At 67.2% G+C, this 22,958-nt stretch overlaps 2 protein-coding genes across 9 annotated transcripts in view; one reads left to right on the forward strand and one right to left on the reverse strand.

The window, feature by feature from the left end:
• Window positions 1–1,331: 1,331 nt before the first annotated feature.
• Window positions 1,332–18,278, forward strand: SREBF1 (sterol regulatory element binding transcription factor 1). Of its 4 annotated transcripts, XM_047758280.1 has the most exons (21): window positions 1,332–1,567; window positions 2,924–2,948; window positions 8,890–8,965; window positions 10,322–10,753; window positions 11,151–11,338; window positions 11,422–11,559; window positions 11,637–11,858; window positions 12,469–12,583; window positions 12,762–12,979; window positions 13,194–13,395; window positions 13,499–13,677; window positions 13,830–14,091; window positions 14,171–14,337; window positions 14,473–14,641; window positions 15,369–15,477; window positions 15,734–15,843; window positions 15,937–16,069; window positions 16,224–16,389; window positions 16,846–17,046; window positions 17,135–17,246; window positions 17,530–18,278. In XM_047758280.1, exons 1-21 carry the CDS (start codon window positions 1,473–1,475, stop codon window positions 17,766–17,768), a joined length of 3,558 nt encoding a protein of 1,185 aa, XP_047614236.1. In that variant the 5' UTR covers window positions 1,332–1,472; the 3' UTR covers window positions 17,769–18,278. The 4 variants fall into 4 exon arrangements, with proteins under 4 accessions (XP_047614236.1, XP_047614235.1, XP_047614234.1 ...); XM_047758279.1 differs by lacking the exons at window positions 2,924–2,948; window positions 8,890–8,965 and having other exon boundaries at window positions 1,332–1,563; XM_047758277.1 differs by lacking the exons at window positions 1,332–1,567; window positions 2,924–2,948 and having other exon boundaries at window positions 8,834–8,965.
• A 528-nt stretch (window positions 18,279–18,806) lies between these two features.
• RAI1 (retinoic acid induced 1) overlaps window positions 18,807–22,958 on the reverse strand; it is a 103,778-nt gene continuing 99,626 nt past the window's right edge. For all 5 annotated transcript variants that reach the window (XM_047758276.1, XM_047758272.1, XM_047758274.1 and 2 more), the window contains 2 exons: window positions 20,375–20,424; window positions 18,807–20,165 (listed from right to left, as the gene is read on the reverse strand). In XM_047758276.1, coding sequence (XP_047614232.1) covers window positions 20,151–20,165; window positions 20,375–20,424 — 65 coding nt within the window. In that variant the 3' untranslated portion in view covers window positions 18,807–20,150. The remainder of the gene's footprint in view (window positions 20,166–20,374; window positions 20,425–22,958) is intronic.

Genomic DNA, 22,958 nt, shown 5'->3' on the forward strand with positions numbered 1-22,958 from the left:
CTAAAAGCCAGTGAGGCAGGTCTATGGGGACCATGACTCCAACACCCCTTTTCACAGAGACTCAGAAAGGTGAAGTAAGTGGTTCCAGCTCACACAGCAAGCAGCTGAAAACCCGGACCGGCTTCCTGACTCTGAAGAAGGTGCTCTTTAGGCTTGACTCGCACGGGGAAAGATTTTCAGGAGAGTCACCAGATTCACAAGAGTTCTGAGTGCTTGGCATCTACTTGGGGTGGTGGGGCCAGGGGCGGCAGGATGCAGGGGGCCGAGGAGGGGGATCCCCCCGTTCCCCAGCATTAATTCATCTGGAGTGCCATGCTGGGAGATCCTTGAGCAGGGCCACTTGGGGGACAGATGTGGTTTGGATATCCCGGCCCTGGCCACCTCGGTTCTGGGTAATTTTCCACAGCAGCTACTTCTGGGAGGGGCACAAAGAGCCCTGCGTGTCTAGGCTGAACCCCCGGGACTTGGACCTCCAAGGCCTCTCGTGGCCCGAGCACCCCGCCCCTCCAGGCCAAAGTGTTCCACTCCTTTTACCCCCTCGGAGGGTGTGCCGTCTGAGCGAAGCAGGACTCAGGATGGCTGCACTCCCCCGAGGCGGGGGTGGGGTGGGGTGGGGGTCGTCTCCGTGGCTGCCCTCTCCCACAGGCAGCCTTCCCACTTCCAGAACCTGAATGTTAGTTCTGGCTTACTCAGACCCCCTCCCCCGCCGCCCACCTCCGCCCCCAATCCACAGGACCTCCCTCCCCAGCCGCGCTGCCTCCTCTGACCTGGCCCCCCACGTGTCATGACCTAGGGCAAGGTGGCCCGGGTCTAAAGCAGTCTGCCCCTTCCTCATCCCGACTGCTCCTGGGGACAGATACCAAGATGGGGGTCAGATAGCCCCAGGCCCCAGCCCTGTTGCTGCCCTGAGTGGCTGTGACCTTGTGCAGGTGTCATCAAGGCAGTCACAGCTGAGGAAACCGAGGCACACAGTGCTGACATAACGGGCCCCGAGGCCACACAGCGGGTCTTAGAGCTTGAACTTGGGTGGTCTGTCTTCTAAAGAGCCAGACCACGGAAGTGAGTTTTGTAGGGTCACCTCCCTCCCTTCCCAGGTCCGGAGATCTCTGGGAGGGACCCAGTCCTGCGGCTTCCACTCGGCCCCCTTGCTTGGTGCTTGCGAGGCCGGGGTCTGCCCCAGCCCCGCAGGAGTCGGCACCCCACTTGGATGGAGGGGCCGGCGCGGCGGGTGTGCCGGACAGACGCGGACGGGATCTCGGCTTTCCCCAGGTGGGGCGGGCCCGTCCGCTGGAGGCGGAGCCTCCCCGCAAGTCCAGGCCCCGCCCCGCCCCGCCCGCAGAGCCGCCGCGGGGGAACCCAGTTTCCGAGGAACTTTTCTCGGGCGCCGGGCCCCACAGAGGCCAGGGCGTGACGCGAACGCGCAGAGCGGCTGCGGCGGTCCCGGCGGGCCGCCGGGAGGAGGCGACTGCGCCATGGACGAGCCGCCCTTCACAGAGGCAGCCTTGGAGCAGGCGCTGGCCGAGCCATGCGAGCTGGACGCGGCGCTGCTGACCGACATCGAAGGTGCGTCAGGGACCACGGGGCTCCGCGCAGGTGCGGCGCGCAGGCTGCGTTCGCCTTTGTCTCTTGGGTGGCGGGGGACGCGGGCGCCGGGGGCGCGGGGTGCGGGCGCGGAGCGGGGGGCCGGGGCGCTGACTCCTTGCGGGGCGCTCGGGGCGCTCCGCGTCCCTGGGCCGAGCGCCGCCGGCCTCGCTGTCCTGTCCGCGCGGAGCCTCCCGCGCCCGCCCTGGCGTCTCGGGCCGCGCCGGGTCCTTGGAGGCCCGGCACCGGGCACGTGCGCCTCGGACCGTCCCGGGCCGCGCCCCGCGACCTGTGAAGCCTCAGCCCAGAGGCGGCCTCGGCGGGAGCCTGGGATCCGGGCGTCGCCGAGACCCCGCCCCCGCTCAGCCGTGACGTCAGCGGGAGGTTACTCTCGGTCATTCCCTCCGGCCCGAGAGTTCAGCTCGGCGCTGGAGCCCTCGCGCATGCGCGCGGGCGTCCTCCCGCCCCTGCCCGCCCGCGTCCGGTTCTCGCAGCCGGCGTGGGCACGCATTTATCGAGCCTCCGCGGACTATCAGGCCCCGTCCCAGGCACCAGGGGTTCACAGACAAACCTGGGCCCCCCCTTTTCTTGGGAGCACAAAAATCCCCAGGGAAACCCATATGTGGATGTTTAGTTACACCTTGTGGTAGCTCAGGGGCTGGGCAGCATCTTCGTGGGGCTCGGTGGGGTGAGACCTGTGAGTCATCCCGGACCAGCCAGGAAGGATGTCGTCCGGCAAGCATGGCGAGGACTTAGAGATGCCCGGGAGGTGAGGCTAGGCAGGTTGGCCGAGGGAGGTCGGCCAAGGAGAGGAGGGGGCAGCTGCGCCGCTCACTTAGCTGTGGAAGCACCGCTCTGGTTGTTCTGCAGAGAAGGCGCAGCAGGGACAGTCGGGAGGCTGTTGCCTGGCTGTGCAGCACGCAGTCCCAGGCCCTAGCGAGTTGCCTCCGTGGTTGCTGGGCAGTTTCGGCCATGCTGGCTTCCTTGCTGTCGGTTGATGAGGAAACAGGGCAAGAGCACAGGACTCAAACCTCCCACAACCTGGATGCACGTGTCCTTGGAGCCTGTGGCCCCCCCGGGTATCACATGCCCGCTTCTCTCCCTGGTCCCACCAAGCACGGGCCCGCCTGAGAAACCACAGCTCAAGCCTGCTTACAGCCCCGGGGGTTAGCAAAATGGACACAGCTAAGCCCCCACTTCTGCCCTCCTGCAGCCTTGCGGAATGCAGAGCTGGCAGCACCCGAGAGTCTCCAGGTCCCCAGGAATGAGGGTTGAGAGGAGGACCAGGCGGGCCTGGAGTCTAGGATGGAGAGCTGGACTGCATCCCGAAGGCAGTGGGGAGTCTGGGGCTGGGGCGAGGCAGGACAGTGCCAGGCTCGGGTGGTGTGCCCAAAGGCCCCCCGGCTGTTGGGGCGGACGATCACACCGTGCGCAGGGCACACGGAGCACTTCTTGTGTGCTGGGTGCTGTGCTGACTACTGAGTCCTCCAACAGCCCCATGTAGGTAGCCTGGAGGCACAGAGAGGTTAAGTGATTTGCCCCAGGTCACACAGCCAGAACTTGGCAGAGCCATACTTCAAACCCAGGCTGTGGGCTCCGGGCTCACGCTTTTAACTGCTAGGCTCCTAAAAGTTTATGTGTGTTGGCACTGGGCGGTTGAGGGGGGTGCACCACAGAGCAGGGAACCCGGGAGGCTGCTCCACGGTGGGGGTATGCTGGGGGCCTGGGAGGGGTCAGAGGTCACATGGCCACCTCTCCGTCCCATCCCAGAGCCTTTGAGTCATGAGACCGAGGGCCGGCATCAGGGAGCCAGCCTGTGGTCTCGGGTCCCACCCGGCCCAGGCGTCTGCTTCGGCCAAACCCTGTGTCCTGTTCTTAGGGTGGAACTTTCATCAGGAGTCCCAGCTCTATGCTGAAGGCACTGGCCTGGCTGCAGTGCACCGGGCGTCTGGGGGCTCTGACTCCACCCAGCCTCCTTTCTTGCTCTTGCTCTGGGCTCCCCGTGGCTGTGGCCCCGGGGTGCGTGGGAGTATCATGAGAGAACTGGGCTTGTCGCTGCTTCTGTGCTCGTCCTCACCTCCCTGCTAGGTGATTCATTAGAGCTCGCCCGAGCTTCTCAGCACAGGGAAGGCGTGATGCCCAGGTCCTTACATCTCCTGCGGGGCCGGCCTGGCAGAGGGGTGGCCACTGTCTTCACGTCCCAGGTATCTGCCGAGGGAGGGCAGCCTTCTGGCATCTCCCCTGCTCTTCTCCCCTGGCACCAGTCAGCCGCTGGGGCCATCCCCACGCCTCTCCCCATGGTATCACATGCCCGCTTCTCTCCGTGGTCCCACCAAGCACGGGCCCGCCTGAGAAACCACAGCTCACGCCTGCTTACAGCCCAGCATCCCTAACCACTGTGGCTCCCCATTGCCCAAGACAAGTTCCCTCCGTGATGTCCTGTCCCTCCAGGCCCCACCCAGGTCACATTCTGCCCTGGTGTGCAGCCTACTCCTCGTTGCCATGTCCAGAGTCTGCAAGAGGCCTCTCCCACCACATACATCCCCTTTCTTGGCCTTTGGTACCCGGCCTGCCTGAGCCAGGGCAGCAGAAGGCCCAGTGTGGCCGCGCAGCACCCCCTCTGAACTGCCGCCCGCTCCCGGGAACAAGCTGGGGGCGAGGCCGCAAGACTGGCCACCCTTGAGCCCCAGGGGCTGCAGCCCTCACACCTCCCAGGGGCCGGAGAGCAGCGGCAGGGAGCGCGCCAGGGTGGCAGGCGGCTCGGAGCTACCACCTGCCCGATGGTCACCTCCAGACACAAACATCCCGAGTGCCCTGGTCAGCCCCAGGCAAGGGTCACCACCGGGCAGAGGCCCGGGACCTGGACTTCGCCCAGCTGATAAGTGCAGCCAGGTGGGAATGGCTGTGCCTGCCAGAGGAAGTGCCTCTGCCCTTGTGTCCTGCCAGCCACGGGTCCAGTGGAAGTGCCCTTTGACCCGGGGCCTGCCGGGGACTTTCCTCTGTGAGCCCCACGTCTCACGTGGCCCCACACAGGGGGTTGTATCGGCAGGGGTGGGGGAGCCTTACAAATGCCGTGGTCACCTCCTCGCCCAGCATACACCGGGGAGGGGATGTCTCCGCTGCCCGCCTGCGTGGCAGCTGAGGGGTGAGGCGCAGCAGGGGGCGGGCCCAGGCCAGGAACCTGCTGATGGAGGGTCTGAGCACAGCAGGCGGCTCCGAGTCTGTGGCCCTCGTTGATGGGTTGCTGCCCTTGGGGATGCAAATTAAAGCACGCGTGAGGTTCCCGTCCCACAGCTGTGGGCCTGAGGAAAGCCACCCAAAGTAAAGCTAAATGACCAAACTCAGCGCTGGCCAAGCGCCGAGGAAATGGGACACTTCGCAGGGAAGGTTGTAAAGGGGTTTGTCTTTCCCAGAGAGCAGCCTGCGGCGCTGCAGGAACAGCTGCCGCCTTTGCACCGACACACCCGCTGCAGGTTTCAAACAGCTGCAGGGCCTCTGCCCCCAGGCGGGAAGTAGGCAGAGTTTCGACAGAGAATTTCAACCCCCTGAGTGTTGCGGGCGGGAGGGGACCACTAGTTCCCCCCCCCACCCCCCCCCCCCGGCTGCCCCTGCCCGGAGGTGGCTTTTCAGCCAGCAGCGGCTTGCGTGTGTGCCCCGAGCCCACAGCTAGGAAAGCCGCCGGAGCTGGCGCTGGCCAGCATTTTGTCTAAGGGCCACGTTCAGGGTCACTCGGCCCGTGTGACCGGAGGCCGGTGTGTGCAGTGGCAAAAGGGAAGAAAGCGAGAAGGTGACACGGGAGCAAGTTCTGAGAGAGGAACAGGCGTTTGCAGGGGGACAGAGGGTAGTGGGAAGGGCCTTCCTGGGAGAGGGGACAGCGGTTGTGGACACACAGGGGCCTTCGGTGCCACAGCGTTCTGAAAGTAGACAGCGGAAGCGAGGCTCGACGGACGTGGCTGGCCGGTGCCGTCAGGCGTGGTGCTGGCTGTCCGCACAGCCCGCGGTCTGGTCCCCTATGCTCAGCCCTGTGTTGAGGGATTGGGGGGTCGCTGGGGGGCTCTTGTCATGGTGGTTAGGAGGGCCTCCGAGAGGAGGAGGTGCTGGTGCCGAGTCTTAGAGCTTTGTGCTTGCCTGAGTGGTGGCCGTGAGTTGGGGCAGAGCCAGGCTGGTGTTGGGGCCGAGGGGTGTGGGCTGGGGGGCTGGCAGGCCTGGGTCGAGTCCCAGGTCCTCCACCTGATTGCTAAGGGACCTGGGCCTTGCAGCCTCCCTCGGAGCCTTGGTGCCCTCATCCTGCCCAGGTGCGCCCAGGGCGCCAGCCTGGGGCCATCCTGTTCTAGGAAGAGCAGGTGCACTCGTACCCCTGGGCAGCCCTGCGCACACAAAGCACAGCCTGTGCCCCTTGCCACATGACCAGCTGAGGACATGCGAACCTGCCGACCCGGTCCTTGGGGGCTCGAGGAGGTACTGCGGGGATGGCTGGCCGGCAGGTGCAGCCCTGCTTCCTTCCCTGCCCGTGCCCTCCCTCCAGCGGGCAGAGCTGCAGCGGGGCGGCTGCTTCATTCCCTCACATGTCTTCACAGCTCCGTGGACGTGGAGACCCGCTTGCGGATCCCTGAGAACTGGTGTGCTTGGCCCTAGCGACAGACAGCCACGGGTGGAAGCCACACTGGCCTCCTCCCACCTCAGGGCCTGTGCGCTTGCTGTCTCTACTCAGATGTCCCCTCCTCAGAGAGGCCTGCCCTGACTGCCTCAGTTTCCCCACGGTGCTTGGCAGCACCTGTGCCTCCACTCCTCCGTGTATCTGCAGACTGTCGGTGTCCCTTTGCTAGAACGTAAAAGGCCCACAAGGGAGGTCTTTAGGCTGTGTCCCTGCACCCCAGGGCTCAGCACAGGCTGGCATGCAGTAGACACTTCGGAATTGACAGTCGATATTGTCAGTGAAACAGATCTGGGCTTCATGGACCAGGCCATGTGGGGAAGGTGGTGAGCTCCCTGTCCCGGGAGGCATGCAAGCACAGTTTGGGGTTCAGGGTCTCATGCAGGTTGGATGGGCCATGGGCTCCTGTGATGGTCAGAGCAGGGCTCGTGCAGGCTCGTGGTGTGGGGTGTTCCCAGGATTTGCAGCATGGCGCTCCCAGAATAAACAGGCCTTTAGAGGGAGGTTTGAAGGCAGAGCTAGGGAGGGCGGGAGGGGGCTCAGGTTTCCTGTTGGGTCCTGATGGAATCCGGGCAGGAGAGGAGGAAGGAGAGGAAAAGGAGGGTCAGGCTTGGGGAGGGCGGGAAGGTGAGGAGGGGGGCAGGTGGGCCCACCTGTGCCTCTCTTCCCTGCGTTAAGGGCACGCGGGCGGCCCCTCCTGCCGGCAGCTGAGCCTGGGCTCACTGGAGGTTGGGCCCCACTTGGGGGGAACCCTGGCCAGCCTTTCTCCCGGGAACTGGGGTGAGACAGCGGGGAGCTTCCTTAAACAGTGTGCCCTGGGCGCCTTTCTCGCCTCCCCGAACCCCCTCCTCCGAGATCAGGGGTGAGGGACTCCCCTGGGACTACACAGCAAGGGAGGGCTGGGGGGCAGGTCCAGCCCCTCTTGGCCCTGGCACCCGGCTGCTGCAGAAATTGGCTCTGTGTGTGTGTGTGTGTGTGTCGCGGGGGTGGGAAGTCCAGTCAGGCCATGAGTTCAGGGGGTGGCTGGCCCTCCGCATGCCACCAGGTGCCTGTTCCTCACCGCATCTTAGCTTAGATTGCGTCTCCCGGCCTGCCTGGGGTGGGCCCCAGGAGGTGGTGGCAGGGCCGCTGGGAGCCTCTCCTTCTGCCTCCTTGGTCTGGATGCGTTGGGGCAGGGCATGGCCAGGTGAGAAATGGGAAGCACCACAGTGTGGAGAAGGGCAGAGGCAGGTGGCTCAGGCGGGGCGGCCGGCCATGGCCCTGCTGGTCCACCTGCCAGGTCCTGGGCTCACATACGGGAGCACAGTGAGGACAGGACCTGCCGTGACTTTGAATTCAGACCTCCGTGTCTTCTGGTCTCAGTCAGGTGAGGTCAGAGCCTTCCCAACAGCAATGTCTTGTGTGATTTTTGGGGTGAGGGCCTGGCAGAGGAGAGAGGGAAGTGGAGGTGCTGGAGAATTCTGCTGCCCTCGTTACCCTCCCGCACGGCCGTGGCCATGGCAGGAGCCGGGCAAAGGGGGGAGCGGGTGTGTGTGGGAGAGGCAGCCTCCTGGAGAGGGAGAGCATCCGGCTGGGGCTCTCCGGCCCCCACCCGCCACCGTCGGCTCAGTCGGCCCCCCTCTAAGGCTGCAGGAGACCAGGAGAGGGAGCAGGGCTGGGCCCAGCTGTGGCTGGAGGCAGGCTTGAGCCCTGGGGTCTGTTTGGCCGCAAAAGCCCAAGCTGGCAGCCTGGGCTGCTGGCCAGGCTCTGTCCCTCTGAGTGTGTGGAGCTCTGACCTTAGAAGCCGAGAGGGGCCCAGGTGGCCCCCCAGCGACCCCGAGCCTGTCACCCTCCGCCCCAAGGCCTGCCCCACCCCACAGCGAGTGAGTCAGGCTCCCCCCTGAGACTGCTGGGGGTGTGTGGGGGTGGGTGTCGCCTTCCCGGACCCCCCACCCCAGACCCTGGCCCCTCTGCAGAGGGCGTCAGCTCTGGCTGTGCACTTGCAGTGGGGCTGTCCCTTCCGCACTCGCTCGTCCTCAGGTTCCAGGCAGTGGCCCGGCCCACGGGGTGGGGTGGGGACTCACGCTGGGGCTGCCGTGAGGGGGAGGTCCCCGCCCCCACGGCCAGACGGCCCTTCGCCTCACTTGAGCCTGCACCCATTACTTGTCCCCGTCGATGCAGGGAAACGTGCTCGTCCCATTTTCCCGGAGCGCACTGCGACTTAGCGCGGTTGAGACCCGCGGCGGAGGGCTGGGCCATCCCTGGCCCACCCCCGGCCCCGCGCCTCTCAGCCCCCGCAGCCCCTTCGGCCGCACTCTCGGAGATGGCGGGACGTGACCGCCAGTAACCCCTGCGGACGTCGGCGCGGGGCGGGTTAAGGGCCGGCGTCCGCGAGTAACCCCGGCCCTATGCGGCCCCGCGGGGCGCAACCCGAACCGCGCGGTGGGGGTGGGGCGGGGCCGGGGCGGGGCCCCAGGAGGCGGTGGCGCGGCCGCTGATTGGCCGCGCGCGCTCACCCCATGCCCGGCCCGCGGCCCCGGGGGCGGGGCCGGCCGGCGGGGCGGGGCCCGGGCGGGGCCGGCGAGGGGCGTGGCCGGCGGCGGGCGCTCGGGGCTTTCGCTGCTTTAAAGCGCGGCGGGCCGGCGGGACTTGGCCGGTGGAGTCCGCGCGCGGAGACCGGCAGGCCAGCCGCCTGGACGCCCCGAGGGGCGGCGGGCGCGGGCCGCGGAACCATGGACTGCACGTTCGAAGGTATTTTTTGAGGACCCCCACCCCTTTATAGCAGAGCTTCCGTCTCCGCTGTGGGGTCCGTACCCCCGTGCGCAGGGGGGCGGCCTGGAGCTCCGAGTAAGAGCCCGTTCCTGAGGGGAGGTGCACCCGCTCCCGGCTCTCAGGGGACCTGGCGTGCCCTTCCCACCTCAGCAGTCACCCCCACCCCAAGCTCCGAAGTGAGAGGGTCGCTCTCCCACATCCTCTGCCGCCCAGGGAGAAGGGCCGCTCGGGCCCCCCCTTTGGGGGCACATGGTGGGCTTGCCAGACAGACAGGGGAGCCCTGGGTTCGGGCGCTTTTTCTTTCTGGGCCTCAGTTTCCCCATCCGTGGAAGGGGCTCATGAAGCCTGGGCGAGGGGCTCCAGCAGGTGGAAGCAGCCTGTGCCAGTAGGCTAAGGGGTCTCCGAGGGCCCAGGAGGGCTCAGCCTGGCACCCCCCCTGCCCTGCTCTACCGGAGGTGTCGCAAGGCCCCCTGCGCAGTCTCTTTCCCGCCGGAGCACCTGTCCGGCAGTGTCGAGGCCCCTCTCCTGCCGCTGGCTGCCTGCGGAACCTCTGGCTGCCCTGCCACAAGGGCTTTCACCTTGTTGTTGTGCAGATGAGGAAACCAAGGCCCAGGAAGCAGAAGCCACTGGCCCACACCCCACCGCCCGTCGGTGGTGGGCAGAGCTGGAGGCTCAGGCTGGGGATCTTGGGCACACTTGGGGTTCCCACAGTTTGCTCATGGGCCTGCAGAGCACTTCGACCCAGTGGGTGGCTCCCCCAGTGGGTTAAAGGGCCCTGGGCTGACCCAGCCAGGCTGCTACTTGCCTTCTGGGGGAGAGGGCCCGTGGCCAGGCTGGGGCTGTGGGAGGGAGGGTGTGCCAGGCTGCACGAGGGGGAAGGGGAACAGACAGCCAGACAGCGATTGCTTCTGTGGAGCGGAAGCCGAAGCCCAAATGGCCGGTTCCGAGGCAGCCTGGCTGCAGACGGGGCTTGGGCTTGTGCCCAGAACACGCAGGGATGCACTGGTTGGCGCACGCGGGGCAGTGGCTGGCTGGGGCTCCCCAGACGGCTGGGTTGGTGAGGCAGCTCTGGAGTTGGTAGTCGGGGGCCCAGGCCTCGGAGGGCCTAGCCTGCATGGCACTGGCTCGTCCAGTGTCGCAAGGCTGTTTGATGCACCAGGCAGAGCTCCAGATGTCACAGGGGCCAGGGAACATCTGTGTCCTCGAGCATGGGCGCCCGTGTGTGGCTTTCTGTCTTGGTGGCGTCGCTCCCACGTGTTACCACGGTGTGGACAAGGGCCGCGCAGATCCGTGACGCCGCCCCGCCCGTGCTCATGTCGCCTCTCCTCCCCTCAGACATGCTTCAGCTCATCAACAACCAAGACAGCGACTTCCCCGGCCTGTTCGACGCGCCCTACGCTGGCGTTGCAGGAGGCACGGACCCCACCAGTCCTGATGCCAGCTCCCCAGGCAGCCCGACGCCACCTCCTTCCACGATGAGCTCCCCGCTTGAAGGCTTCCTGGGGGGGGCCAGGACGCCACCGCCCCCTCCCGTGTCCCCAACCCAGCCTGCACCCACCCCGCTGCAGATGTACCCCTCGGTGCCTGCCTTCTCGCCTGGGCCGGGCATCAAGGAGGAGCCAGGGCCACTGACCATCCTGCAGCCCCCCACCCCACAGCCCCTGTCCGGGGCTCTCCTGCCCCAGAGCCTTCCAGCCCCCGCCCCTCCGCAGTTGAGCCCTGCCCCCGTGTTGGGCTACCCCAGCCCTCCTGGAAGCTTCTCCTCAGGTAAGGGGGCGTGGGGAGGGAGGGGGCAGCGGAGCATAGGGTCAGGGGGCTGCTGTGGTCTGACTGGAGGTTCCACTTGGTGGCCTTTGGGAACAGGGTCCCTGCTCTGCTGCTTGAGGCGCCCCCGTCCCTAGCAGCACCCGGGCTCCTGTTGCCGGCGCACTGCCCCTGCTCTCCTGGTGTCTGCAGCAGCGCTGCCCTTGCGCAGATAAATGCGTGGCTGGGAAGCCAGCACACTTGCATCAGAGCCCCAGGCAGGGGCTGTCCAGATAGGCCTGAGGCCACAGGGGTGGTGACTCATCCAGGGTCACACGGTGATGAGGACGGGGCGGGACGGGGCGGGTTGAAGGTGGGTCAGGGGGGCCTGTGTCCACAGCCCCAGCCTTTGTCTCTGCAGCGACCCCTCCAGGGAGCACCTCACAGACGCTGCCTGGCCTGCCGCTGGCCTCTCTGCCCGGGGTCCCGCCCGTCTCCGTGCACACCCAGGTCCAAAGTGCGGCCCCCCAGCAGCTGTTGACAGCCACGGCCACCCCCGTGGTGTCCCCTGGAACTACCACTGTGACCTCGCAGATCCAGCAGGTCCCGGTGAGGAGGTCTGGCCGGGCACCAGGGAGGTGGCAGTCCCGGCCAGCCCCTGAGCCCCCAGCTGAGCCCTCTGCCTTCCTCAGGTCCTGCTGCAGCCCCACTTCATCAAGGCGGACTCTCTGCTCCTGACGACCATGAAAACAGACATGGGGACCCCTGTGAAGGCGGCGGGCATCGGCTCCCTGGCCCCTGGCACAGCCGTGCAGGCAGCACCTTTGCAGGTGGGCAGCTCGGGCCAGGCAGGGGGCATGGGGTCTGCATGCATGCCTGCCTGCCCTAACCGTGCCTGGGCCCGCAGACCCTGGTGAGCGGCGGGACCATCCTGGCGACGGTGCCTCTGGTGGTGGACACTGACAAGCTGCCCATCAACCGCCTGGCAGCTGGGGGCAAAGCCCTGAGCTCAGGCCAGAGCCGTGGTGAGAAGCGGACGGCTCACAACGCCATCGAGAAACGCTACCGCTCCTCCATCAACGACAAGATCGTCGAGCTCAAGGACCTGGTGGTGGGCACGGAGGCGAAGGTGCGGGCAGAGGCCCTGGCAGGGCGGCCCTGGGGAGGGCCGCCTGGAAGGCAGAGGAGGGTGGGGCCGAGCCTGGACAGCCAGGGCCCAGGGGCTCCGTCTGCCGAGCTAGGCTTCATGGAGGCGCGGTGTGCTGCGGGCTCTCCTAGGCGCTGGGGACTCAGCAGGAGCAGACAGGCACCCCGCTGTCAAGCACCTGTGCTCCTAGCAGCGTGCCAGGGGCGCCAGCAAAGAGGACAGATGGCCTGAGTGCCGTGCCAGAAAGAACGAAGCAGGAAGAGGGGTGGTGGGAGTTTCACATCTGAATCGGGGTCAGGGAAGGCCTCACGACGGTGACGTGGTCTGACGGAGGCTCGGGAGCGAGGCGTGAAGGTGGTGATGGCCGTGACAACAGTTGGTCAGTCACTGCTGTCTGCATTTTACCTGTTAACCCCGAGGCCCAGCCTGGGAGGTAGGTTCTACCAGGGCAGGAACATTCTGTGCAGAAGGAACAGCAGGTACAAAGGTCCTGAGGCCGCTGTGTTGCGGAGCAGCGCCGCTCCCTCTGGCTCAGGTGCCCGCTCGTCTGGCCTGACCAGCCACCTGTGCTGTCCCCCTCCTACCCCTGCAGCTGAATAAATCCGCCGTCCTACGCAAGGCCATCGACTACATCCGCTTCCTTCAGCAGAGCAACCAGAAGCTCAAGCAGGAGAACCTGAGTCTGCGGACTGCTGCCCACAAAAGCAGTGAGTCCTGGCCTCTCTGGCCCCGCCTGCAGCCCTGTCCCCACCCTGGCCTCACCTTAGGCTCTGGCCCTGCCAGGGCCCTTAGCCCCTTCCTTGGGCTTCGCCTGGCCCTCCGCTCAGATCTGGGGCGAGGGGGGCGTGGCGCTGTCACTCAGCCCTGCTCCTTTCCGGCCTGCAGAGTCTCTGAAGGACCTGGTGTCCTGCAGCAGCGGAGGCCGCACCGACGTGCCCATGGAGGGTGTGAAGCCAGAGGTGGTAGACACCCTGAGCCCGCCCCCCTCCGATGCCGGCTCGCCCTCCCAGAGCAGCCCCTTGTCCCTCGGCAGCAGGGGCAGCAGCAGTGGTGGCAGTGGCAGTGACTCAGAGCCCGACAGCCCGGTTTTTGAGGACAGCCAGGTCAGGCCCCGCAAGGTCGCCCCTCCCCGTCATCTGGCAGTGTCCTCTGCGCCACGGGACTGGCTCAGGCCCGGGCACGTCCCGCCTCGCGTTTCGCAGACAGAGCCCTGTGGGGCCCCATGGTGGCGCACGGTGCACTGACTCCTCCGCCCCAGCCCAGCTTTCTGGCCACTCCCGCCCCGTCCTCACCCCTCCCGCCCCGTCTTGCCCCCAGATGAAGCCAGAGCAGCTGCCGGCCCCCCATGGCCGGGGCATGCTGGACCGCTCCCGCCTTGCCCTGTGTGTGCTCGTCTTCCTCTGTCTCTCCTGCAACCCCTTGGCCTCACTGCTGGGCAGCTGGGCTCTCCCTGGCCCCTCCGATGCCACCAGCGCCTACCACGGGCCCTGGCGCAGCGTCCTGGGCGCTGAGGGCAGAGGTAGGCAGGCCGGCCGTGGCCGTGGGAAGGAGGCTCCTGCGGATCTGGGCTTGGGGCTCTGGATTTCCTGGGAGCTGTGTCCTCAGGCTCTGTCTGCCCTCAGATGGCCCTGGCTGGGCCCTGTGGCTGCTGCCCCCGCTGGTCTGGCTGACGAATGGGCTGCTGGCGCTGCTCTTCTTGGCGCTTCTCTTTGTCTATGGAGAGCCGGTCACGCGGCCCCACTCGGATCCAGCTGTGCGCTTCTGGAGGCATAGCAAGCAGGCCGACCTGGACCTGGCCCGGGTGAGGGGCTGGACCCCGGGCTGTGGGGGTGGCAGGGCAGGGAAGGTACAGGGCCCACCAGGCATCGCCCCGCCCTCCCACTCCTGTCCACCCCGCAGCCCTCCACCGACCCCCTAGCACCGACCCTTCTCACCTGGACCCCTCGTCCCCAGGGGGACTTCGCCCAGGCTGCCCAGCAGCTGTGGCTGGCCCTGCGGGCGCTGGGCCGGCCCCTGCCCACCTCCCACTTGGACCTGGCCTGCAGCCTGCTCTGGAACCTCATCCGCCACCTGCTGCAGCGTCTCTGGGTGGGCCGCTGGCTGGCGGGCCGGGCCGGGGGCCTGCGGAGGGACAGCGCCCTGGAGGCGGATGCCCGCACCAGCGCCTGTGACGCGGCCCTCGTCTACCACAAGCTGCACCAGCTGCACACCATGGGTAAGGTGGGTGGGGCCAGGCCCCAAGGGTGCCCCCCTCCCCTGCCCCCCACCCAGCCTCACGCCCTCCTGTGTTCCAGGGAAGTACCCAGGCGGGCACCTCGATGCCGCCAACCTGGCGCTGAGTGCCCTGAACCTGGCGGAGTGTGCGGGTGGTGCCCTGTCCGTGGCCGTGCTGGCAGAGGTCTATGTGGCCGCCGCCCTGCGAGTCAAGACCAGTCTTCCCCGGGCCTTGCACTTTCTGACCGTGAGTGGGCGGTGGGCCGGCGGGGCCAGGGCTGCCCAGGAGGGGCCATTGGTTGTGGGGCGGCGGTGGGGTGGGGCGGGGGCGCGCCTCTGGCCCTGCCTGGGTCCAGCGTGACGGCTGCCCACCCCCCCACAGCGCTTCTTCCTGAGTAGCGCCCGCCAGGCCTGCCTGGCACAGAGCGGCTCGGTGCCTGTTGCCATGCAGTGGCTCTGCCACCCTGTGGGCCACCGTTTCTTCGTGGATGGGGACTGGGCCGTGTGCGGTGCCCCCCGGGACAGCTTGTACAGCGTGGCTGGGAACCCAGGTGCCTTCTCACCCTGTGCCTGTCGCCTCCCCTCCGCCTCACCCCAGCCTCATCCTCCGTCGTCCTTCCTGCCCAGGCCCTGCTTCCCACGTCTCTGCTGCCCTGCTCACCCCGGCCCGGGCCCCGCCATGTGTTGTGGTTGGGGGGAGGCCCGTCTGGCTCTGGCTCAGTTGGGGCTCAAACAGGGAGACAGGGGAGTTTCCTTTGTGGCTCAGGGGTCAGTGAACCCGACTAGCATCCAGTGGGTTAAGGATCCAGTGGATTAAGGAGCTTAGTGGGTTAAGGATCCAGTGTTGCTGTGAGCGGTGGTGTAGGTCGAAGATTCGGCTCAGATCCTGCGTTGCTGTGGCTGTGGTGGAGGCCAGCAGCTGTAGCTCCGATTCAACCCCTGGCCTGGGAACTTCCATATGCTGAGGATGCGGCCCTAAAGAGGAAAAAAAAAAAAAAAAGCAAAAGCCAAACAGAAAGACGGGCTTGGGGGCCGGTAGCTGATTTGGGAGGTGCTCTCAGGCCACCCCCATGTGCAGCGAGGGGGTCAGGGGAGGGCGTGCGAACAGGTAGGACATCTGCTGGCGGTGGGGGCGGGGTGCTTGGCCACCAGCTTTCATCTGGCTCAGAGCCAAGCCCACCTGTGCCCAGGGAAAGAGCCCTAGGTGTGGGGGCGCTGCCTGCGGACGGGAGAGGTGGGGCCTCACCCACCGCCCCCCTCGCCCTCTCCTCCCCGCAGTGGACCCCCTGGCCCAGGTGACTCAGTTGTTCCGTGAACACCTCTTGGAGCAAGCCCTGCATTGCGTGGCCCAGCCCAGCCCCGGCCCTGGATCAGCTGATGGGGACAGGTGAGTGGCCCCTGTGCTCCTCACCAGGCCAGAGCCCCCCACGGTGGAGCCTGGGGAGGGCCTTGTCCGTGGGGCCCACGTCCAGGCCCACGTCCAGGCCGGGAGTCCGGGGCTCAGCTGCCCCAGCAGCCCGGCAGGAGGGCGGCGGCAGTTGGGAGCCAGGCAGCCAGGCTGTGCTGTGCGGGGAGGTGTGACAGGCCAGGCCCTGTGAGGACCCCTGTCCCCTGTCCCAATGGCCGCTCCTCTCCTGCCACAGGGAATTCTCAGAGGCCCTCGGGTTCCTGCAGCTGCTCAACAGCTGTTGTGACACAGCCGGGGCTCCTGCCTGCAGCTTCTCCATTGCCTCCAGCACAGCTGCCACGGCCGGTGAGCCCCCAGGCCCCCCCACCCCCGTGACTCCTCGCCTCGAGTGCAGTGTGACTGGGTTTCAAAGACCCCTCCGTCCCCTGCTTCCTGCAGGCACAGACCCGGTCGCCAAGTGGTGGGCCTCGCTGACGGCTGTGGTGACCCACTGGCTGGGGCGGGACGAGGAGGCGGCTGAGCGGCTGTACCCGCTGGTGGAGCACCTGCCCCGCGCCCTGCAGGAGTCCGAGTGAGCGCGGGCCCCGCCCTCTGCCCCCCACCTCTGTTCTGGGTGGTTGGGGTCCCCACCATTTCTACCCCGAGAAGCGAGAACCAGGGCAGGGGGGGCTCGGGGAGGCCAGAGGCCTGGTCTGACCATCATACCTCTGCCTTGGCCCCCATAGGAGACCCCTGCCCAGGGCAGCTCTGCACTCCTTCAAGGCCGCCCGGGCCCTGCTGGGCCGCGGGAAGGCAGAGTCTGGCTCAGCCAGCCTGGCCATGTGTGAGAAGGCCAGTGGGTACCTGCAGGACAGCCTGGCCACCACGCCAGCCGGCAGCTCCATTGACAAGGTGAGGGGTGGGGCTGGGGGTCCGGCAGGTCTCGGGGCGGGGGGGTGTCGAGGCCTTTCCATTCCCTGGATGGTCCCTTGGGGCTGCAGAAGACTGCAGGGGTCGGCCCAGCAGCACAGAGCTGGGGGGCTAGTGGGCCTTGCTTTCTGGCTGAGGCTTGGGTCCAGGGGAGAGAGGCTGCCCCCTCTGGTCTCAGTGTCCCCACCCCAGGAGCAGGGGCGGGGCAAGCAGTGTGGCAGGGCCCTCTTGGAAGGCTGCTGCAGAGGCAGGTGGTGGCATGGTGGCCTGGAGAGCGGGCGGCCCCGTGGTGCATTGCTGTTGCATTGCACGTGTGAGGCGGGTGCAGTGCCTCGGCAGTGCAGCCCGGAGCCGGCCCCTGGCACCGAGGGCCCCCACTCCTCCGTCCCCCGAGCCGACGCCCCCTGACCCCTGCCCTGCCCTGCCCACCACCCCCAGGCCATGCAGCTGCTCCTGTGTGACCTGCTCCTTGTGGCGCGCACCAGCCTGTGGCAGCGGCAGAAGCCGCCCCCACCCTCCCAGGCCTCGCAGGGCTCGAGCAGCGGGGCCCAGGCCTCTGCGCTCGAGCTGCGCGGCTTCCAGAGGGACCTGAGTGGCCTGAGGCGTCTGGCGCAGAGCTTCCGGCCTGCCATGCGGAGGGTGAGTGGCCCTGGGCCCCCGTGGGGACGGGCGGTGCGGGGAGGGCGTGGCGGCCTGGCCCGAACCTCCCCTGGCCCCTCCTGCCCAGGTGTTCCTCCATGAGGCCACCGCCAGGCTGATGGCCGGGGCCAGCCCCGCGCGGACGCACCAGCTCCTGGACCGCAGTCTGAGGAGGAGGGCGGGCCCCTGCGGCAGAGGAGGTGAGGGGCGCGGGGGGTGTGTGCGTGCGTGAGTGTGAGTGAAGCAGGTGAAGGGGCGGGGGGTGGCCGTGAGACGGACGGGACCGGGGGCCTTGGCGGCGGCGTCCTGATGGGGAGACCCCCCCCCCCCCCTGCGAAGGCCAGTGCGGATGACGGTCCTTGGCGGAACCCGCGGCCGCACGCGCCGCCGGGTCTCAGGAGGGCGGGGCCGGGAGAGGGGCGGGGCCCGGGCCCCGCCCCCGGCGCGACCCCGCCCCTGACGCGCCCCTGTGCGCGTGCGCAGGCGCGGCGGCGGCGGCGGCGGAGCTGGAACCGCGGCCCACGCGGCGGGAGCAGGCCGAGGCCCTCCTGCTCGCCTCCTGCTACCTGCCGCCCGGCTTCCTGTCGGCGCCGGGGCAGCGCGTGGGCATGCTGGCCGAGGCGGCGCGCACGCTCGAGAAGCTCGGCGACCGCCGGCTGCTGCACGACTGCCAGCAGATGCTCATGCGCCTGGGCGGCGGGACCACCGTGACCTCCAGCTAGACCCCCTGCGGGCGGCCCAGCCCCAGCGACCCCGTCTCAGTCTCGACGGCCGAGGGCAGCTCTGGAGCCCCCGGCCCCCGGCTCGCCGGCGGAGTGTCCGGTCCCTGGGGGTATGGAGACGCGGGGCCCGGCGTTGACGGGGCCGTCCAGCCCGCACCCCGGGTGGACGAGCGGCCGCCAGGGTGGTGCTGGCCTCTGGTGGCCGGCCGAGGGATTGCCGGGGCCTGGCGGCCGCCAGGTGCCTCCCATTCCACCCACTGGCAGCCACTCCGCGGCTTTCCCTCTCTGTCCAGGGGGAGGAAAGGGGTGCGTTTCACTGGGCCGAGGGGCCGGCTTGGCCTTCCTTGCCGCCGGGCGCCTCCTTCCCTCTGGGGAGGCCTGTGCGTAGTGTAGATGGGGTGCACCAGCCTCCCGGCCTCTGAGGCTCGAGTGTTCCTTAGCCTTTTGCAGACTTTATTTTCATAGGTTGAGAAGTTTTGTACAGAGAATAAAAAAGGAAATTATTTATAATCTGGGCTTTGCTCCTTTGGGGAGGAAGTGCTTGCTGACCAGAGAGAATCCTTTGGGCCTTCCGTTTGTTCCCCAGCACCCAGGCAAAGGCCGAACAAAATTTCCTCTTCCCCGTGTTACGGGAGGTCCGGCCCCAGGGCCTCCAGCTGATCTGGATCCCACTGATGGTGTTTGGGCTCCATCCCTCTTAACTTAAGGGCCCTTGTGGTCTCAGCTGTTCCTGCTTGCCTGGCCTCCCAGCTCCGACCCCCTCCAGGTCCCAGGGTGAGGTGGGACGCCGGCTCCGAGTTCTTGGGGATCTCTTGTGACATGAGCTACAATCTAGGTCTTCCTGTGTGTCAGTCTCGTCCCCCTGGGCAGCTGTCTCACCCGAGGCTGTGTGGCTGTGGGCTCCCGAAGCCGTAAGGGCCAGAACCCCCCCTCCCCCCCCACCCCCCACCCCACGCCTGGCCCCTCTCCCAACAGAATCTGGTCGGAATCCACAGGCCACAGAATTCCAAAACAATCGTTGTATCTTTATTGACTTTTTTTTTTTTCTGAATGCAATGACTGGTTTGTTTTTTTTTTTTACTCTTAAGGAAAATAAACATCTTTTAGAAACAGCTCGATACACACAATCTTCAGTGTGAAGCAATATACTAATAAGAACACTAATCGTCTTACCATTTACAGTCTTCATATATATTATATATATGTATATGTATACATATATATACACTATATAACGAGGCCAGATATGATACACACGCTCACCATTTTACAGTCATATGTACAAGAAGTTGCTAGGGCGGCCCCGGGTTGGGGCTGCGTCAGGCCTATCGAAGCGTGGACATTGCCGAGGACACGGACGGACAGGCAGACGAACTGGCGGGCGCAGGCCCGGGCGGTGGTGGCTGCGTGGGGGAGGGGGCATCGTCGGAGCCCCCTTTCCCGCAAGGGCCCCGTGCTGAGGAGCGCACGACGCACGGCGGCGACACAAGGGAGAAGCGAGCATGTTCCCAACATATATACATTCTATGTGACATATATATAGAGGGGCGCACGGGTGTGCACGTGGATCGAGCGCTGTCTCCGCTCCCCGTGCTCGTGGCACTGCGGCCCCCGGAGACGGGCGGTCTCGTCGAGTGCGGTCTGTCCCGGCTCTTCCTTTTGCGTTCCCGGGATGGACTCCGGGGATGGGGCGGACTGGTAGGGGGAACGAACACAAGCAGCGAGGGCTGGTGCTGCCCACGCCCGGGGAAGCCCGCATCCCCTGAGCGCGGGCCCCAGTCTCCCAGCCCTGCCCGACCCGCACGAAGGTTTTGGCCAAGGCTGAGCGGGAAGGGCGCACAGCCTCCGGCCTGTCCTGCGCCCCAGAGGCTTCGGCTTCCCCAGCCCCAGCCTCGTTCAAGGAGGGACGCTCTTGAGGGGAGCCGCCCTCGGCCTCTGGGATCCCAGCCCGGCCCACCCCCGGGGTGCTCAGCTGTGTGCCACCACCGACCCACGTGGAATGTGTGCCAGGTCATACTGGAACTTCCAGGGAAGAGGCGCGTCCCCAGGCTCAAGGCCCTCCACCCCCGCCGGAACCTGGCTGCCCCCAGGAGTCTGGCCACTCCGCGGGCTCCCCTTCTCCAAGCCTGGCTGGAGGATGGGGGCGAGAAGGCCCTGTGCCGTCAGGTTCCGGGAGCAAAGGGCCCCGGAACGTGTTTTCTTCCCAACCCGGGACCACCAGCTTCCGCCCGAGGCGGCCAGATCCAAGATCCGGGGTCTGGATCGGGGATCGGCTCGGGACTGGCGCCGGGAGCAGCGCAAAGGCCCGGGGGCTGTGCAGGCGAATCCTCTCCCTCGGCGGCTGGCAGGCAGGCGGGCTCCGGGGCTTCGGCCGAGGGCGGATTACAACGGCAGCCTCTGCGGGGAAGAGACGCGCGGCGCCCAGGGTGGGTGGCGGTGCGCGAGGGGTTAACTCCCCCAGACCCGCCCCCGCACGAGCCCCGCCCCCCCGTGCGCCCGCCCCCAGCACGTGCCCGCGAGCGAGCGGTCCCGGGACGCCGAGCGCCGACCCGCCCCGGCCGCCTCTCCAGCCGGGGCCCCTTCGGGGAAGGCTCGCGCTCACCCACCTTATGTTTGGGGCATTTCAAAGAAAAGTTCTCTTCGACGAAGACGCAACCTGCGAGCAAAGAGACGTTCGAGCGGTCAGGACGCCGGCGCGTCAGGCCGGGAGGGGGTCGCGCCGCCCCGGAGGCCGCAGGCGGCGGGGCAGTTTGCGGAGTAAGTCAGACCCTGCTTGAAATGCGACAGAACCCGAACGCCACCTGCTGAACCTCAGCCCGCTGGCCTGTCTGCCCTTCACGGTCGTCCCCCTCGCGCCTGGGACGCCCCCGCTTGTCAGGGGAGGCCTTCCCTGCGCTCAGGCAGGCCGGGCGAGTGCGGGACTGAGCTCCCACTTTCCCAGCTGCACTGGGTGGAGGGCGGGGAGGGTGTCACTTCCAGAACCAACTTGCCCAGCCGCCCACCGGCGTCCACTCTGGGGGTGGGGGTGGGGAGCCCTCTCCCCGTGTCTGCGGCTGCGGAACCCCGACCCAGCCGACAAAGTGGGCCCTGGTGCCGGCTCGCAGCGAGGCGCAGGGGTCGTGCTCCGCGGTTGAGAGCCCGGCCCAGACACCTGCGGAGCCCCAGGGACCCGGCGTCCAGACCCAGGCTTGCGCAGGCGCTGATAGGGGACAGGTGCCTGGGCTCCCGCCGGCTGGGTTCTCCCACCTTCTCTGGCTGCTGTGCCCCCGCCACGGCTGCTCCCCACCGGCCCTTCCAAACCTCCGCTCCTTGCTGCTCAGGCAGTCACCTCGTGCTGGAACCCCGCCCCCCAAGTGGCTCTGCAACCCCTCCTGTGAGGGAGGAGGTGCTTTGCCTTCCCCATGCTGCCAGCCTGAGCCTGGTATGGTCAGCGGCGTGGCCAGTCCTGGGCCTGCTGGAGGGGGAGGGGGTGTCTCAGCAGCACTGACCTTGGCCCCCTGAGGGAACTCAGCCAGGCCAGGCCGGCAGCACCTGCGTGAGACCTAATGGAGGCTGAGGGTGAAGCCGTGAGGTTGGGCCTGGAAGGGCCAGTAGCTGCCAGGCTGTGGGACGGCCTGCTCGGCCCCCGCCCTGTTCCCCCAGCACAGCTCCGCTCCTCCGCCCAGCCTCCAGCCCTCTTCCTCACGGCCCCTGCGGCTCTACCAAGACCCCACTCCAGGGAAGTTCCATGGGTGAGAGACCTCACTGGAGACAGCTTGTGTTGCTCCAAGCCTGGGCGGGTCCCCCCACAAACCAGCTGCTGCCCACCTTCCCTGAACTCTTGAGGACTGGCTCCCATGTCACCTCCTCTTAGAAGTCCTCCAGGATTCCCTCCTAACTCAGGACGGGCCTCTCCCGCAGCACAGGCTCTTTTGTCTTTGTCTGGTGGCCTCTACAGCTTTGTGCAAGGACCATGGACTGCCTGTCTGCTCCACTCAGAGACGAGTCCCCTGGCAGCCCGGGCGCTACTGGGAGGTATACAGAGCCCAGGATGTGGAACCAGCCAGGCGGGGAGGCACACTCTGGTTGTGTCCCTGTGGTGCCATGGTCACGGGTCGGGCAGCCTGTCTGTAAACATGAGGCTGGAGACAGCGCAGGGCCGGCAGGGTGTGTGCCAACGGGGTCACCGCGGGAGGACGGCTGCGGTGCGTGGCAGCTCTTACGGGAGTTGGGCTGTGTGTCTGGCAAAGGGGCCGCGTCCAGGTTAAGATCTGCTCACAGTGGGAGGCAGGAGGCCGGGGCCAGAGCATGCCCTCTCCCTGCCGGGCACAGTGGCTTGGCCCTCACCAAGGAACCGCCGTCACTCAGAGTCCCGAGTGGTCCTGGGAGCAGCTCCGTTGGGGCCAGGGGTCCCTTCTGCCCAGCGGGCTCGGGTGGGGGAAGGGTCCCTGGGCCATGGGAGCGGGGAGGGTCCCGCTGGGGGATGCCTCTGCTCTGTCTTCAGGCCTAGAGTCACTATACGGCCGGCCCCCCTATGGGCCAGAGGAGAGCGGGTGCGGGTGGCGGGGGCCCAGCGGCCGTGGGGGCTGCCCCCCCAAGAGCACTGGGGCCGTCTGTTCTGGGGCGTGGTGACCTCACTCCTGCTGCCCACGGCGGCAGGAAGGAGGAGTCCGAATACCCTCCATTGTAGGGATGGGGACCCAGTGCGGGAGACGGTGGTGGGCCTGCCCGGTCCACGCACCGAGAGGGTGCCCGGGACGCGGGCAGCTGCGTTCTCTGCGGGACACACGCCCGCGGAGCAGGCGTGTGAGTGAGGGGAGAATGGGGCAGACGCGGGGGCGCCGCTCCTGCCTCCAGACCGCGCCGCCCTGCGGGAAACCGGCCGCAGCTCTGCCCGCAGCCGGCGCGCGTCTGGCTCGAACCTCATCTCCTTGCCTCTCGGCTTTCGTCACTGAAGTGTCTCGTTTCCTTTCTTTCTCCAACCCAGTGAGCTCCCGTTCAGACTTCGAGGCCCAGCCCTGGCGGCCCTGCGCTTTGAGGCCCGAGGTCCCGCCCACCTCTAGGTGCCCCTTGGCAGTGACAGCCCCCTCCTTCCGGGCACTGCTCCGGCACGTGGCCGAGGAGACACAGGAGGTAGAACTGCGGGGGCAGAGTTGTCATTGCGGCTCAGCAAGTTAGCAACCTGATGTTGTCTCTGTGAGGACGCGGGTT

This window comes from Phacochoerus africanus, chromosome 14, assembly GCF_016906955.1.
Source record: "Phacochoerus africanus isolate WHEZ1 chromosome 14, ROS_Pafr_v1, whole genome shotgun sequence".
Lineage (NCBI taxonomy): Eukaryota > Metazoa > Chordata > Mammalia > Artiodactyla > Suidae > Phacochoerus > Phacochoerus africanus.

Bases quoted from the DNA above. Each gene is read 5' to 3' on its own strand.
- SREBF1 (XM_047758280.1), top strand. From the start codon at position 1,473: ATGGACGAGCCGCCCTTCACAGAGGCAGCCTTGGAGCAGGCGCTGGCC. The intron at 2,949-8,889 runs GTGCCAGGCTCG...CCGCGCGCGGAG, and splicing joins GGCTGGGGCGAGGCAGGACA to ACCGGCAGGCCAGCCGCCTG. The intron at 13,678-13,829 runs GTGAGGGGCTGG...CCTCGTCCCCAG, and splicing joins CCGACCTGGACCTGGCCCGG to GGGGACTTCGCCCAGGCTGC.